Source organism: Mustela erminea, chromosome 16 (genome assembly GCF_009829155.1).
Source record: "Mustela erminea isolate mMusErm1 chromosome 16, mMusErm1.Pri, whole genome shotgun sequence".
NCBI classification, from domain to species: Eukaryota; Metazoa; Chordata; class Mammalia; order Carnivora; family Mustelidae; genus Mustela; species Mustela erminea.
In genome coordinates this window covers 41,460,598-41,478,850 of record NC_045629.1, presented here as the reverse complement: position 1 = coordinate 41,478,850, position 18,253 = coordinate 41,460,598, and the positions used below count along the sequence as shown (strand labels likewise).

The 18,253-nt window shown below is 42.3% G+C and overlaps 1 protein-coding gene across 1 annotated transcript in view; it reads left to right on the top strand.

Moving 5' to 3' along the window:
• Positions 1-17,510, top strand: part of RUNX1T1 (RUNX1 partner transcriptional co-repressor 1) — a 130,709-nt gene extending 113,199 nt beyond the window's left edge. The window contains 2 exon segments of the mRNA XM_032316914.1: positions 4,777-4,967; positions 17,235-17,510. Coding sequence (XP_032172805.1) covers positions 4,777-4,967; positions 17,235-17,510 — 467 coding nt within the window.
• Positions 17,511-18,253: the final 743 nt, after the last annotated feature.

The window sequence follows — 18,253 nt, the reverse complement described above, 5'->3', positions numbered from 1 at the left end:
GACCGTCTGGCAACGTTTCTGTTTTAAAACCCCTGTTTTTCAGGTGCTGTCATGGTTTTGGGATGAAAGCTGGCATAAGAGGTCTCAGCTTGCATGCAGTTTACTCTTAATGAAGAAACAAATCTGATGTTTTAGAAATTAAATTGCACACGTCAGTCTTTTCTCCTGATTTTTAAAAATGGAGATTCCATTGGCACATCTCTGAAATTCTTTTTTAAAAAATCCTAACAAAACTAGTTGACTTGTTGAGGAACTAAACTTCCAGATTTTATGACTACAACCAGTATATAAAATTGATCGCCTGTGCTAATAAATACTCAGTGACCTGAACTAAATTGTTTCCTAAATTAAATGACCAAGTTATGCTAAACTTTTTCTATTCCTCCCTCCTGTGTACAGTGTCAGATTTTCCTTAAGAGATACTGGTCTCCATTCTGGGGCTCATTTAAAGTTCCCGGTGTCACACTGGCTTCAGAGGGTTCAGATCTGGCAGAATGTTGGGGGAACACCAACTCTTAGAAAAGTTAAGCCAAAACCTTGTGAAAACTGACTCATGAGAGAAAACCTATAACCTGTTTCAAGAGTTAAAGATGATATGACAGACACATACTGTAGCTTTGAGCTGCTCTAAATTCCAACTATTAAAATAGTTTGACTGGAAAAACTGGAAAATGCTCTTTCTGCAAAGGATTGGTTGGGTGTAGGAGACATAGTGAAGGGAAAGTGTCTTTTGAGGTTGTGATTTGACCCAGCCATGTCCATAGTTCTTTGCAACTTGGCTGATGCTCTGATCATTTGACTCTTATCAAGTGTTTTTACAGATTTTTAAAGAAAAACCTGATTTTGTAAGAGTGACAAGAAGTTTCCAAATCTGATAGTATGCTAGACCTGGTAGCTTCGATTGAGAACCAGAAGGCTCTCTTGAATGTCCAGTATGCCCATCAGATAGCATATTCAGCTTAAATGCTATGTCTGTTGCTCAGCTGCATACTCTTACCAGATTCACAGCATCACCTCTAAGATTTCTTCCTGGGTCACGGGCTACTCTCCAGCTGTTAAAATGTGCCAGGTGTCACCTATCTGGAAAAAGAATTGCTACATCTTCTTTCTGAGCACTTTTTCTTCCCCGTTCTTAAGCTGTCAGTGCAACTTATTCTAGTAAGAGACACAAAGAATGGTCATTTGGGACAGCAGAAGGATGACATTTTCTGTTGCGGGAGAGAGTCTTTCTCTGCATCTCCCTTATTTATGTGTATTTAAGTTAAACCCTTGATAGTTCATAAAGAAAAATTGACAGGAAAGCCTTGTGTAATCCAAATTCTTTTGCTGTGCTATTATCTGCTCAAGTCTTTGTTTGACTGCTATTAAGCGAGAGCAGATTTTTCTGAACGTACCACCTTTGTTGGAAAGTCAACTTGAATAGCTCTGCACAAAGGAAGTCCTACCATAAGTGGTAAGCAATTGGAAGGAGATTCAAAACGGCACTGTATATTTGCCACTTAATCAGGTTCTTTAAAAATTTGACATGTTATAATCTATTGAGTCCACTCTTACTTTTCTTCACTGTTTTATGGGTTTCTGAAACTAATTCTGGGTATACTTGACATTGTGAGGGCTACACGAGGAGAGAAAGAACAATGCTTGCTTCTGTTGGGTCTGTGGACTCTAAGAAGCATTTAACCTTAGCAAACAAATGATGCCCAGAACATTTTTTAGATGCGCCTATTTCTGTCTTAGGACTTCAGTCTAAAATAGGACTTGGAAGCGGAGTCAATTACTTTTGTGTATTTGTGTTATTCTCACAACAGTATCCCTCATCTGCTACACAAAAACAGTTTTGGGACAGTTTTCTATGGATAGATGCTCATATTGAGGAGTATATTAAATCCCTTAAGTACAGGTGACAGTTTTATCTGGAAATCTTTAATAACTGCTTTTAATATTTATCTTTATAGGCTTATTAAAAAGCATTTCTAGTGTTGAGAGTCAGGGCATCCAGCATGATGAAAACACCAAGGGCAGAATGTGACATCGGCTTGTTACAATTGGAAAGCTTTTTCCCCCAAGATTCTAAAATCTGCTGTGGGCAAAATTTTTTTTTTTGAAGAAAACCTATAAAGTATGTCTTTGCCATCAAAGTATTATACATTACCTTTGTGGTAAAAGATAAGTAAATAAAAGAAAGTTTAAAGCATTTGAAAAATATCAAAGGAGTAGAGCTCTCAAAATTCAATGTAGTATAACCAGTGCATCCTTTTTCATAGGAAATTATAATTGCAAAAAGTATGTCCTGTGCATGAATGTATGTCATACACAACCGTTAGCACCATTTTATTTTGAAATGATTTCAAACCTGCAGAAAAGTTGCAAAAAATGGTATAAAAATTGCTGTATTCTTTTTATCCAGTTTTCCCTATTTTACTGTATTTGCTTTAATATCTTTCTATTCCTCTTTCCTTCCCTCCCTTTCTTTCTCTGTTACACATATTTTCCCCCAACCACTTGAGAGTAAGGTGCAGATGTAATTCCCTTTTACCCTAAACATTTTAGTGTGTATTTCCTAGGAACAAGGACATCCTCTTGCTTAAATAACTATAGTACAGTCACCAAAATCAGGACATTAATAGTATGTAATTCACAGACCCCATTCAAATTCTGCATGTTACCCCATTAAGAGTATAACAGTGTAACAATACACATTTTAAAATATTTTGGGTCCTAACCAATGTTGAAGGCCTCATCAGTTTCCCCCTAAAATTAGTATTTTTAAAAGCAACAGCAAAAGTAAAAGAACACACCATAAAGGTATGAAAAGTCTTCATAAAACTGAGGAAAAAAATCTAACGTAAAGATGGTTTTCAAATCACAACCGAATGTTTTCTTCAGTGTATTTCTTTTTCAAACGATCAGTGAATGTTTGCAGTTGGTAATAAATATTCAAGCACCTTGCAAATGTCCTACCAACTCTCTTTGCTGATCTGTATATGCCTGTGGGATTAGAATAGGAATGCATAATTTAAATATAAATTGCCTGATTTGCATACACAATTAGTCAAGCTACAGCTTTGATCGTAAGCAAAAATTATTGTCCTGTATTACCACTTAGATAGAATTTTAATTCACCTTGAATATTCAAACTAAATTAGACCCTGGCTGTCTAGTTAGAAGGGCAGTACTTCCCTGGTGCCCCTGGTCGTTTATGATAGGGTAATAAAGGCATCCTTTCGCCTCCTGGTGAAGACCTACAAGCTCTGTGCGGTGCTGTTTCTATCCAGGTTTTAAAAGGCATATCTTAGAGCAACCAACAAAGGCTTAACATATTTTGGTTAATATTTCCGGTCTGGATCTTTCCCTTATAGTTTAGTGTGTAAAACCTAGCAGACAGTCATTACAAAAGAAAGAAGTTCAGAAATACTGTGACTGAAGTGACCTGGGCTACAGAAGTCATGCCAGCTAATTACAAGTGGAGAGCTTTCGATGGTCCTCCAGACCAGGGCTCTAGATGTGTGAAACAAACCACTGAAGTTTAAGAAACCTTAGGAATATTTGCATCTCTTACATTTTTAATCTACAGTAAAACATTTTTTTATTAGGAATCTATGTTTTTAATTAAACAGAACATTTAATTAAGGTGCTTTTTAAGTGGGTGAAACAATTAAGTGCAAACACTTGAATGAAACATGTCATAATTAGTTTTAATAGAGTGTTAATTGGTACTAGGTTTGCCAAGTTAATAATTACTGCTTATTAAATTTTCAATTAATCATTGTCATTTTGCTTTGAATAAAGATGAAAATTAGATAAACTAATTTAAGGGGAGGATATTTTCCCTTGTTAATTAGAACAGTTAATTTTTTTAAATGGAAATTACTTGTTTTAGTTGTCAATCTCATATTGTACATTAGTCAAATCTTTGCACCCTTTCCACAGCCAAAAATAAAGAGCTGATTTGACACCTTGCAGGTCTGTAGGCAGGCCTGATTGTTTTGGCCTCTGGTATGATTCAATTACATTTGTCTAGTGCAACAGTTGGTTATGTAAAGCTGTGGATATATTTGATGGAGTCGATGGGCAATGGCTTAAAACTGAACCCTACCATCTAGCTAGCCCGTTAAGGGCATAAGTCCACATGACTCGGGAAATGACTTAGGAAAAAGAAAAGCCAGATCATCTGTTTCATCCTGGATTTTCTTTGCAAGGTCTACATTGACATAATTGCCGTGTGAATTACCTTCACTATACTGCTGTGTGTTTCACTATTGTGCTGTGTTTCACCAGCAAAACAATTGTTAGCCCTTAGATGTGTATATGTGTAAAATCCATCCCCTTCCTCTTTTCTTCTGAAAGCTTTTGAACATGGACTCCCTATGTGCATATTAACCTATAGCCTTGTAGCAAACCGCCTCAACGTGTCTGAATTATTCTAGGCAGATTTCTGGTAGTGGTATTCGTCCTTTAGCTACTGAAGTCTGGTTTCCTAATCATTTCTGGAGGTACTAGTTTGATAGAAAAGTTGTAGTGATGCAGTAGTAGTTTAAAAAATATTCCCAGACAACGCAAGTTAAAGAAAAAAAAAAAAAAACTCAAACTCACCCTTTGTTTTCCTAAATGAATTTCAGAAAGCTGCTCGTTTTTAGGCAGCCAGGAGAACTGCCCAATAATTGCGATGAGAGTCACGCCCCTTCTCTAGAATTGTGTTTAACGGCGGTCAGTGGCCAAGGTCCTGCGCTAACAGGGAAATGTTCTCTTGTCCGGTGCGGCCTTCCTGGCACACAGAGGAGGCGGTCAACGAGGTGAAGCGCCAGGCGATGACCGAGCTGCAGAAGGCGGTGTCGGAGGCCGAGCGGAAAGCCCATGACATGATCACGACCGAACGCGCCAAGATGGAGCGCACGGTGGCGGAGGCCAAGCGGCAGGCGGCGGAGGACGCGCTGGCCGTCATCAATCAGCAGGAGGATTCGAGCGAGGTGAGGTGCTGGTGGGAGCTTGCGTGGCAAGCAGATCGTTTCCGTAACGCGGGTTCTCGGTTTGGAGTCCAGGAGGTCCCCAATAAAAGTGGGTATTGGATTGTAGACAAACCCATCTCTGGGGTGGGGGTGGAAATTAGAATAATTTGGGAGGAGTCCTGGCACTTGTAGAATCCATGAAGACCTTGAGCAGATGTCTTTATTAATGACCCAAAAGGACAACTTTGCCAAGAAGGGTTTTTAACGTCTTTGGTGGATAACAGATGAAAGGGAAATGCTCACAACTTCCTCGCACTGTTTAGGGCTCCGGACTCGGCTGTGTGCGCGTGCCTCTGTCAGCGTCTGTGTGTGGTTTTCTTCTAGTAGAAGGGGTTCCATAGGGACGCCCTGTGCAGACATGCTCTCCAAAGTCCTACTGTGGGGCTGGCATCGCAGCCACTCCCTTCATTATGGGGCCTAAATTCCAGTAGGAAAACGGCGTCTGCATCAGTTCAACCTTTCTAAGAGATCCACCGCACAATCTGTTTTTCCATGTTATTTATAATAACCATTATGCCCGTCATTTCATAGATCACATCGCCACTGGAGGTAATATTATTTGGTATTACCTGAGTATATTAAAATACACACCCATAATCCAAATGGCTCAAGGATCTAGGAAGTAACTAAAACACGGTACTTACCAGAATGCTTTTTAAAATAGAGCCTGGAAAGTCGGAACAACGTGGTAATACTTTGCATGAATTAATTAATGTGGCCCCACAGTCACCCCCCACCCCAGGGTAACTTCAGATAAAGGACTATAGTTAGCTAGTCTCACCGAGCTGAACTAGCAAAAGCGTCCACTGATAAATCAATGGCCTACTACAATACATATCTATAATTTGTGAGGGAGAGTAAGAATTTAATTTGTACCAGGCTTCTCTGTAGATGAAAGACCCTGCGGGAATCACTCAATGCCCAGAGTTTCTATTTAATGTGTAGCAGATGAATAACAAGGGGACAAAAGGAATTGATTTTCAACATTTGAAAGTTTCTCAGGAAAAGAGGGACAAAGGGAAGTTTATCTACTCTTTAACTGCTGACTTTTCCATTGTTGAATTAAGCTAGACATAAATTCGATTTTATTGGCATCTTGTGACTAAAATATTTAAGGACCTTGTTTTGTGTTTTGTTGTTGTTGCTGTTGTTGTTGTTTTAATTTCTATTAACATCCTTTGGAGAGAATTTGTCCTACTCCATTTAAGTTAGTAATACCATGAAACACAGTAGTTGCCTTCACTAAAACATCACTTACACAAGAACACTTTGGGGCTGTTCTGTATGGTAGGAATATTTTGTAGGCCACTACAAAATATCCACCAAATGAATGTTTAGGAAGAGATTGAAAAACTAAGTCTTTGTATCTGGGAAATAGCATGCTGTATTCCTTCAGGAGCTAAATGCTTTGTATCTTTATTCCTGACATCCATCCAGAAAAGTCCTTGATCTTGACACTAGGACTTAGCGCTATTGAAGTGAGGATCATTACAGTCATTTTTGGATGCAGATCATCTGAGAGGCAACTTAAGTTTGATTTCTTTAAACTGCATTACCTCTTGTAAGACTTAGAGTCAGTGTGGGGGACTTGATCCCGCCAATAATTGAGTTCCTTTTCTTCAAAAGCAATGTAAACATTTTCCTGAGGCTAGGAGAGCAAAAGGTAGAAGAGATTTCATTGGAATGAAGCTGAGACTCCTCCAGACTTGGACATAAGTCCACACACAAATATACTATAAAAGTGGTTTGACCAAGGACTTGACGGAGAAGTTAATCCACTAGCCCTAAATTAATGTTGGACTTTTTCTGAGGAATGACAGGGTCTGGGAATAGTCAGAGTGCCTCGTGGTAGTAAGTTTAGTCAGCTCTATCTTCTGCCCAAATTTATAGGTAAATGCTTTTTTATTTTCCCCTATAGGGATTCTTTACTTTTAACTTAGAAGTGAGGGCAAAACTTTGAATCCAACATACTATTTTTTTTTAGTCTATTTTTTCCTCTCATTGTGGAATATATGCCTTTTCATAGAAATGACCTGATAAAAGTCACCCCAGCAGTGATGCTTGTAAGTCACCTCAGGTCCAGAAAGCTCCATAGGCCCCTCTGGGACAGAAGCAGAACAACTTTGATTTCCTTGAGCTAGGGTCTAACTCCTTATTCCAGCCTTCCCCATGGTTGGCCCCAGGGTGGGCATCTCTTAGGCCAGGACTGCTTGGCCCAGCAGAGAAGAGAGCCCAGGAACTTCTCAGGACTCTCTTCTGTTCCAGGGGTTTTCTTGAATTTTAGCTGCTCAACCCCCAGATAAGACCCACCTGTGCTGTAGAAATTTGACAAATTGTTCTTTGTTCTTTAGAAAAAATACATAGGCAGTCTCACTGCCGTAGTAATTGGTTGAAAAAAAAATTCCCATTAAATGTAGGAATCATTGATTTAAAAACTGTACTAAGAAATTAATGAGCATTCCTCAAAAAAAAAAAAAAAAAAAAAGTCATGTTTGTGACCTGCCCAGGGCAGTTTGTGATTCAATACCTACATTACTCATACCCACATATTCATTTATTCTTTCAACAGCAAAGTTTTGAGCTTTATTCTGTGTCGGGGAGGTTGCTAGACACTGAGGGTACCTGTGCTCTTATGTAGGGTACAGTGCATTAGAGGAGGCACATCACTAAATTATAAGAGTCCTAACAGGTTTAGGATGAAAGCTTCCAGGAATTAAGTTTCATTTCGTCTGATAACTTAAGGGTAATCAGGAACTGGTCAGCAGCTATGCCCCTTTCCCTCCAGCCTCACCGCTTCAGCACTGCTTCCTCGGGAAAGGAGCACGTCCGCACCTCCGCGCAGGAGGAAGAGAAAAGATGGAGGAAGAAGCCGTGTCAGGCTTTGAGAGCAGGATTGTTATGTGGCTCATGAAGGTTTGGGACGGCTCATTCAGGCTGCAGAGTGGAGAGAGATGAGAGGAAACGAAAAGGAGGGACCAATCTGTTTCAGGAGACAGATGGGGATGAAGATGGTTGATAGCGGCACTGGGGTTGGAGGAAATTGTATCCATTGTAACCGCTGGCTGGGAACCCGTGAGATAAAATGGACAGGAAATTATGACACGGGGGCTATCAAGGAAGAGGAGGGTGTCCAGTCAGAGGGGTTGGAGACACACATGTCAGGTGATCCTATTTGAACAGTCTTCAGAAATTCACTGGCTTTGATCTGCCCAGGGTGTGTGTTTTTCCTCTGGGGGAGAAAGTTGGTAGAACAGGTAACCTTCATTTTTTGGGTGCATAAACAACACAGGTTAAAACACTTTAAGAAGCTCAGTCAGTGACTGAATCCAACTAGACCGTTCCCCTCTGTGAACCTAAAAAGTAAATAGCACAAAGTCTTAAGTAGTTTGTACTGTTCAATGTGAAAATCAGGATAGTAGAATACAAAGGCAGGGTACAGGGTGACCATACCTCCCAGTTTGAATGACGCAGTCCTGGTTTACTCCTGTTGTCCCTTGTAATTACAGAGTGGTCCCCTTTATTCTGGAGAGTTCTGGTTTGTACGATGAGTTAAAAAGTCACACCACTTACAGGGCCACGCTCAGGAGATTTGATGGCCATGTTTTGCTAGCAAAGCTCCCAGGCAGTTGCATGGGGTAGAAGGAATCCAAGAGGAGGACCTGAATCCTGGTTCCCTCTCAGTTACCCTGTCCGGTGTCCTGGGGTGAATTCTTTCCCTTCTGTGAGCCTTTATTTCTTCTGAAGGAATGAGATGTTATTTGCTTACCTCATAGGGGTGTTTCAAAGTTTTTTTGTCTGTTTGTTTTTTGTTGAAGTAGAGCTGACACACAGTGTTCTGAGGATTTTTTTTGACACTGCATTTTAATTCAGAGTGTTTTGAGGGCTGTAATGCAAGACTTCATTATCTGCTCCTGTTTCCCACAGTCCTGCATCTCCAGATACACTGTATTTCTGACTGAACCCGGTCTTTTTCTCCCTTAGTTTGAAGCCCCCTCCCATTCTAGACATGTACCCATCTCTCACTTAGATCATACCTGATCTCATCTGAATCTTCAAAAAGGCATATGTAGGGAATATAAATGTACAAAATACTATGTTTCCCTCTGTTAGGGACTTCAGGACAGAGTCTGAGTTTCTGCATCTGAAGACCAGATCTTTAGATCTGGTAGTTTCTTCTGAGCAGTTTGTGTTAGGGGCCGGCACCCAGGATTATTTCTGGGATTTCTGAATTTAACCTTCCTCTTTCTACCTGTTTCTACACATGGAAAATGGACTTACTAATGCCCATTCCGCTTAGGAAAACCAGTGGTTCTGAAAAGTAGGCAGTGGAAAAATTCCAGGAGGAGACTGGAGTTGAAAACCTTGAGCTGCAGAGAAGAGCAAGAGGAATGTGTAGAGTCCAGAACGAATAGACACAAGTGTCATCTGTTGTGGGGGCCATGTGGTTTATCATCTAGACAGGGACTCGTCGCAGAGGAAAAGGGTGTGCTCTCGCCAGGACCGGTCAGTCCCGTACAGCAGTCTGCCCCCGGCACACAGAAATTCATGCCCAGCATGGTTGGTGGGGGTGGCAGGAAGTTTGTTTGGCCTGAGGCAAGACCAACAGACCTGCGGTGAATGTTTAACTCTGCCAGGCATGGTAGACTCTTCTGGGAGCCCAGGTAGTGTAGACGGTGCTCTTGTCCTCGTTATGCAGCCCAGGAAAGCTGAGTCTCGGGCGGTTAGGCCTCTCTGCTCAGGGTCTCAGCAGTAAGTGTGAGCTGGCCCTCAGCCCAGGCTGTCTGCCTCTGGAGGCCACCTTCTTAATAGCCACATGGCAGTAGGGGAATTTTCTTTTTCTTTTCTTTTTTTTTTTCCCTGATTGTATATCAGTGTATCTACTTCCTCATTGGACTTCCTTCAGATTATTCCTGACTATTTCTCTAACTTGGGTTCATAGACTAGTCATTGTTATTCTGGTAGAATGATGCTGGACTTGGGACAGACATCTAAGCAATATGATACTTTCTGGGGGCTCCTGGGTGGCTCAGTCAGTTAAGTGTCTGCCTTAGGCTCAGGTCATGGTCCCAAGGTCCTGGGATCAATTGGGACCCCTACATCATCGTGCTCCCTGCTCAGCAGGAAGTCTGCTGCTCCCTCCCCCTGCTCATGCTCTCTTCTCTCAAATAAAACCTTTAAAAAATGTATGGTATTTTCTGTGCTTTCTCTCCTCCTCTCTCTTACAGTGTATTAACGTATAAACTTAGAATAAACTGCCAGCATTAGCGTAAATTAAAAAAAAAAAAATAAAAGGAATTTGCCAAATCTGTTCATCTTAGTTTTTTTATTTTTTCATGTTCATATTTGGTTCTCATCCTTGTATAGTTTTTTCCCAATGAACATTGTCAGATTGGGCCTGTTTCCCAAGAACCTGCTGTAACTCTTCTTTAATACCCATAACCAGTACTAGCTTAGGGGATCAAAGTGAATGACTGCAAATGGGCAGAAAACAAAGAGTAAATAACTGTAGTATTAATAGTTCTGAGGTTTAAGCCACCAAATTGGTATCAGTCTCCCTCTGCCCTCCCCGCCGCCCAGATTAAAACGGCCTTTATTTATTATTCCTGTAGAGGTGTAGAACTGCACAGTTTCCATTGAAGTTGGACAATTTTATTGCATTTAAAGAGAAACACTGATCAAATCTTTAAGCTTTATATTTCCAGAACCTGCGAAGCCTGATAGTGTGAGCATGTTTCATCTGGGGGGGTTTCATCTTCTTTAATTAATGGAACCACTCCCAGTGGACTCTGTGCCATATGTCCCAAACCACAGAAACCTGACCTCAGTGGAGACTTTAGAATCAGTTACCACACAGTTATAGCCCAGGAACCTCGCATCATGGTTTCTATAAGGCCCCCATGATCCTGTCAGACCCCCTGATCCCCAGAACAATTTGTAGCTCTCAGAGCATAAGCTGTTGTGATTCTGTGTTACAATAAGATTTTTTGTTTTCATATTAAACCGCCAGCTGTCTGCATCCATAGATGTTCACGGTATAGTCGATGGAGCACTGGACCTGGAATGGTCTAGAGTGGCTCACCTCTTGGAGCTTTGGGTTTCATATCTGTAAAACCAGGGTAATGTTTCTGTGTCCAAGTCTGTAAGGTTGTTGAGACACGCAGATGAGTAGAAGTATTTTATAACCTTCCAAGTGAACAGGGTGTATAAGAGAGAGAAATAGAAAACCAGTTAAGAAGCTATTCTACCAGGAAGGGCAGGGAAGGAACTTGCATAGTAACTATGAGCTTGGAAAGCTGGGAAGAGAGACCATGGAGCCAAGATCTGTGAGGATTGGCCCTGAGTCATTGCAGGGGGCAAAGAAAGAGGAGCTCCTAGTAAGATGACAAAAGTCTTGAACTTGACTGTTGCCAGTGACTGAAGCAGACGACACCACAGAGGCAGGTTTAGGGAATACTGACTTGGGTGACAGGAGCATCATGATGGATGGAGTTCCACAATGTAGCTCAGGAAGGAAATAAAGGCTGGAGAAACAGGTTGGCGATTTTGTTGCAGCTGGTACTTGAAACCATGAGGAGGGCTGACAAGGGAGAGTGGGAGGAAGGAAAAGATTTTCTTTTCTTTAGGCCAGCTTCCCCCTCCTGCCACATTTATTTATTTATTTATTTGTTTGTTTATTTATTATTTTCAAAGACTCGTTGTTGTTTTAAAGATTTTATTTGTCAGAGCACAAGCAGGGGAGCGGCAGACAAGAGGGAGAAGCAGGCTCCCCGCTGAGTAGGGAGCTGGATGTGGAACCCCATCCCAGGACCCTGGGATCGTGACCCGAGCCAAAGGCAGCCGCTTAACTGACTGAGCCACCCAGGCACCCCCTCCTGCCAAATATTTAGCGGGAAATGAATAAACAGCAAAAAGAGGTTACAGTGTAACAACAGAATTTGAGTATCTCAACACAAAAGTTAAGAGGGAATTTGAACAGGGGGAACTCAGAAAGGAGGAATGGGGAAATGGTCAATACTGACTGGCAAGTCTTTCAAAGGTCTGAGAACAGAGAAGGTACAGAAAAAGTAGTCACTGATGAAGTAGAAGGGGAAGTAAGTTGATTTTTTTTTTAAGATTTTATTTATTCATTTGACAGAGAGAGAGATCACTAGTAGGCAGAGAGGCAGGCAGAGAGAGAGGAGGAAGCAGGCTCCCTGTTGAGCAGAGAGCCCGATGCGGGCTCAATCCAAGGACCCTGAGATCATAACCTGGGCTGAAGGCAGAAGGTTAACCCTCTGAGCCACCCAGGCGCCCCCTGATGTTTTTTGCTATGCAGCTGTCAGTGCCTGTGGGGAGAGGCAGGGGGCCACGGGCTTTCTAATTCTAAAGATCGCACCCGCAAGGATTGAGATGATCGTTTTCTTCCAGCCAGTGCCAAGGGTCATTACATTCGGCCATTTGATTCAGGACCTCCTGAACATCAGGACCTCCTGACATCAGGCCCTGTGCTAGGCAGGCACTGACGTTATCCTAAACAACTGTGCAATTACATCATCCTGGTTGTAGATACTGTCACTTAAGGGGTTAAGGACCTCGCCCCCAGTTCTGAGGCCACTAAGCGATATAGACATTTACATGGCGCACCATGATACCTTGTCTTCAGTGCTCCAGCTTCTTGCACCAACTTCTGTCCGCTTTCAGGAGTGGAGTACCCTGCTAACATTATTCCTGCTGAAACGGGCTCTAAGAAGTAATCCAAAATGGCCAGAGTGTGGCACTTTGGGGAATGTGTTTGATTTGCATTCCAAAGCTGTGTATCTGCAAACTTTTGGCAGGTCATTTCCTGTAAGAGTTACTTATTCTTTGGGCCTCAGTTTCCCAGGACGCAGAATGTATTCAAAAGTGGTTTTCAACTGTACGGTGCAATGCCAATGTACAAGGTGGATCTTCCTGTGGATTTAAGTCCATGTGTCGCAGAGCTCTTTACATTTGGGGAATTTTAATTGTAGTCATTCGACTTTCTTCTTTGAGCCTCATTTGTATGCAAGAGTTTTTCTGGAGAATTGTAGGTGAGTACAGACCTGGAGAAACTTAAGGTAATCAGAAGAAAGTGTTTTGTTTCTGGAAAAAGAATTATCAACTGTGAGAACCAGAAAGGATATATTTTTTTTCCAGGTAGGGCTAGAAAAGACCATTCTCAGCGCCATCTAAACTAGGAAGAAGGAGACAATTTTGTTCTCAGGGATGAAGAGTATCACTGGGATGAAACAAAGTAGCAATCATCTTTGACACACAGCTTGGGCATTTCAGAGCTTCAGTTCCTTGTTTCCCCTTCTGTCCGTAGTATTAGCACATTTAGTGAAAGGGAGGGATTCATTCAGCCTCATGCTCTTCATCTGAGTCACAGCCTTAACTTTGGTCAATGGCTGACTCCCATTTTTCAGATCAGGGGAAAAATATTCTTTATGCCAGAAAGGGAATAATAATATCACAAATAAGGGAAAACTATAAAGTGCCATGGATTTGGGGAATGAAATTTTTTATGAAATAGTATTTTTTTTTAAGATTCTTATTTTTTTATTTGACAGAGAGAGAGATCACAAGTAGGCAGAGAGGTAGGCAGAGAGAGAGGAGGAAGCAGGCTCCCCACTGAGCGGAGAGCCTGAGGCGGGGCTCGATCCCAGGACCCTGGGACCACGACCCGAGCCAAAGGCAGAGGCTTTAACCCCACTGAGCCACCCAGGCGCCCCTGAAATAGTGTTCTTGAGCCTTCTACATGTCACAGCAGTTCAGTTGCCGGCATCGTTCTTTACAGGTCTGAGAGGGAAATTCAGTTCTATGATGGATGGGAGAGAGGAAAAGGAAGGAATCGAGAGTGGGAAGGAAGGAAGGAAGGAAGGAAAGAAAGAGGGAGGGAGGGAAAGGAAAGAAAAACAAAAAGAAAAGAAAGAAGAAAGAAACAACTATGAGGAAATAATAGCCTGACTATAAAAAAGCATAAATTGAAAAATGTAAAACTAGATTAAACCATTGACGTACCCCTGGGTATTATACACAATCTGCACTTTCCACCTTTGTGCACAGCAGAAACCTTAGAAATTTCAAATGATCCAAATTAGGTTACTCACAAGATTCTCCACATTCCTCTGCCCCGGAAGTGTGACGGTTGAGTGGCCCAGTGCCCCTGGGCAGGCATCAGTTTTGCAAGTAAGGATGAGCCAACCGGAAATTCAGGAGAGCCACACCGGAGAAATGTATTAATAGAAATTGCTTTGTCTGTTTTCTAATGAGCTTTTTAAAAAGGAATACGCACTTTGGAGTTTTTTTTGTAAATGGAATACTTGCGCCAAATTCCCCTGCACATTCATTGCGATGCCATGTTAAGAGCAATAAAGATATGTAGCTTCCTCCCCTGCCCGCACTCGCTCATTTGAATTGCTCTTTGTTGTACGTTCCTACAGCCCAAGGTTGTTTTTGTCCCGGGAGTGGGTGGTCAGTGAATGGAATCGAACAACTTTGGGGAATGGGAATAGAGGTGAAACTAGCCAGAGCTCTTGAATCCTGGGTCAGAACCCAGTGACGCTAGGCAAGAAAGCTCAATTCCCAGCAGCTTCATGATCCGAAACATCTGTTTCTATATTTGGCATCATTCCACTTTTTTATTTATAAAATTGTTCCCATCTTTGAAAACACTTTAAAAAATAAAGAAGGTCCCATTCCGTCCCTTCTTTCCACTCCCCGGCACATGCATTTGTAATTACCTGGTTTAGTCTGTGTGTTGAATCAGCTTAAATTGAGAAGGTTGCCTACATCTGATTTCAATCTGCAGTGCTGGGCAGTTACCACCCTTGTGTCTGCCAAACTGTGCCTCTGCCAGAAAAAGGATAAGACTCACACCAGGCTATTTCCTAAAGAAGCCACTTGACTCAGATTAGATGTTTAATTTCCTTAAAATATTGTTCTGGATCCAGGTCTCTGTTCCCTAATTGGGATTTTCTGATATAATTGAGGAATTTTGCTTATTTGCTGAGTTTGTTCCAGGATCCAGCTGGCATTATTCTAAATGCCTAAACCTCAAGGAAGTAAACTTCACTGTGGGCACTGAGCATCATACCTCACTACTCTGAAGGCTGGGCCAGGCTCATGTCGTTCATGGCTTTTTTTAGGACCATTATACACACAATGTGATTGAATTAATTTTGACGGAGAAGGGCTTCTAACTTATGGCAGAAGCCTCTGATCCTGAGGTACACATCTCTTGAAATATTTTCCTGGATAAATTAAATCGAAGTAGAATAAAAAATTACTTTGCTTTAATTCCATTTGTATTTATGACATTAACCTACAAACCAAGTTTCTAAATCTCCTCAGCTATGTTCACTTGAAACACCTCCCACTGACCATAGTTTGAGATCTTAAATTCCCGCCCCTGCCCCCCTTCAATGGGCCATAATTTCTGAATGGTAAAAAAAAATAAGAATGTCGAGCTGAGTTCTACATTTTAAACCAGAGTTCCGGAGTCTAGAGGCTCCCAGCACTTTAAAAGCCCGTAGGAGCCCCTTTGTGTGTTAGCAGGATTAGATTGTTAAAAATCCCTTTGTGTATTTTGGACATTGGTAAAACCATATGCACCAGGCTGACGGACTGCCATTCTGCTGGGGTGTTTTTAGTAGATTTAGGCCATACAACCAGCAAGCTGGAAGCAAAATCAACGCAGGCGACACAGTGGGGAGAGGGAGAATATCCACATATATCAGGGCCTTTAAAAAGGTAATTTAATCGTGACCCAACCACATACCAGCCAGCAGTGGGGTTACCATAGTATAGTCAGAAGTTTGTTTTGCAAGAAAAGCATCAAAACCAAAGAAGATAAAGAATAAAAAAGATGAATGGCATAATGCTAAGCTCCCTCGGCAGAGCGTTTCACACTGGGAATGGTTTTGTCAAAGGAACCACGGACATTTAAAGTTGGCTCCCGGAGGTCTCGCCATTTCCTGCAAGGGCCCCTGCCCGCTCTGTCCTTCCTTTGTCCCGGACGATCCCTCCCATCCATGTGCTTTTCTGTCTCTGGTGTGTCTGTGCTCTGATTCGTGATGTGTTTATCTCAAAGTTTAAATCTTAGAGGCAACCGCATTTCTGCTTTTCTCACTCAGCTCTGGTAAAGCAGCTCCAGGGATTGGCTGTGGGCTCACCAGTTGTTAGTTTCTTCTACTTTTCTTTTCTTTCTTTTTTTTTTTTAAGATTTTATTTTTTTTATTTGACAGAGATCACAAGTAGAGCAGCAGGCAGAGAGAGAGGGAGAAGCAGGCTCCCTGCCGAGCAGAGAGCCCAATGTGGGACTCGATCCCAGGACCCTGGGATCATGACCTGAGCCGAAGGCAGAGGCTTTAACCCATTGAGCCACCCAGGCGCCCCTCCTCTACTTTTCTAACAAAAGCTGCTGCCGCAGACCCCCAGCCGCTGGGAGGCATTGTATGCAAAGAGAACCATTGCTCACTTGGTTTTAGTATTTGCATGTTTCCAAGTCAGATTACATAATCTCTAGGTAAGGTCTGATTTGAGTCATTTCACAGATATTAATTGAGCCCTACTACAGAGCAGGCACTTTTCTGGATGCTTTGAGTCAATCAGAGAAGAACCAAGGATCCTGTTCTCCAGGTTGCTGAAGGGAGGGGCTTGTTTTCAGCTTGTCCTCTTGTGTGCGTGTCAGGTACACTGAGTGACGGGTGCAGTGGGAAGAACTCTCCTTGGTCTGTGATGGAGTGCACCTCTGTCTGCTGGATAGAGCAGTCCCCTATCTGCTGCTGGGGCTTCTTTGAATCTAATACATGGTTCTCATAGTTCCTTCGTGATTCCGGTTAGAAGTTCCTTCCCTCTAGATCCTGCCGGAGCGGTATATTTATGTCTCACCATGGTGATTTTCGTACTGGAAAGGGACAAAATGTAGATGTAGCGATTGTTGGTGCGGGTGAACTGAGAATGTCACTATGAAGAGAGCCAAATGGGAAGGGAAGGGGGATTTTGTAGTAAACCCAGAAATGAGCTTCAACCAGTTTGTTAGCTGGAATAGTCGTCAGTAGACTTCTTCTGTTTGATGTGCACACAAACACATGGCCCCGGAGGCTTCATTCTTACCATAAAGTCCTCGAGAGGAAGCTGGCAGTGCTGCCCAGTGTCTTGTGTCAGACCGTGACCCAGGCGAGGTGTTTGTTAATCGAGGGTTTCACTTTCTTCTGCCTTCTCCTGTAGAGTTGCTGGAACTGCGGCCGCAAAGCAAGCGAAACCTGCAGCGGCTGTAACACAGCCCGGTACTGTGGCTCATTTTGCCAGCACAAAGACTGGGAGAAGCACCACCACATCTGCGGACAGACCCTGCAGGCCCAGCAGCAGGGGGACACGCCCGCGGTCAGCTCCTCCGTCACTCCCAACAGTGGGGCCGGGAGCCCCATGGACACACCACCAGCAGCCACCCCGAGGTCGACCACCCCGGGGACCCCTTCTACCATAGAGACAACCCCTCGCTAGACGTGAACTCAGAACTGTCAGAGGAAAGACAACACAACCAACACGGAACCAATTCCTCGTCCTCAGATGCTCAAAGTTGTTTTTTTGTTTGTTTCTAGATGAACTATCCTATTTCAGTACTTCAGCCAGAGAGGACCTAACTGTATCTTGAGGTAGTAGTAAAACAGAGGGCCAGTAACGGGTCGTAATGACTTATTGTGGATAACAAAGATATCTTTTCCTTAGAGAACTGAAAAGAGAGCAGAGAATATAACATGAAATGATAGATTTGACCTCCTCCCTGTTATTTTCCAGTAGCTGGGATTTTAAACTAGGTGACCTCATTAACCGATGCTTTACCAAACAGCAAACCAAGAGATTGCTAATTGCTGTTGAAAGCAAAATGCTAATATTAAAAGTCACAATGTTCTTTATATACAATAATGGAAAAAAAAAAAAAAGAGGAAAACCCTCAAGGGCATGAGCATTGGCTACAGCGGTAGACATTTTAACAAGAAGATGAATGGCGTCCGTGGGTTGCTAACTGAACTTTGAAGACCCGCTACAAAACGCGCAGATGTGTAGCATATTGGAAGGAGACACAGATGTTCGGTTTCTTTTTTTTTTTCCTGTTTCTGAAAAGAAATAATAATATCCAGGTCAACAGAATGAAAAATGAAAGATGATTTGCAGTGGGATGTATGAATACAGCAGCAAGAAAAAAAAATGCCATAGTACAAAAGGCTCCTTTTATATATATATAC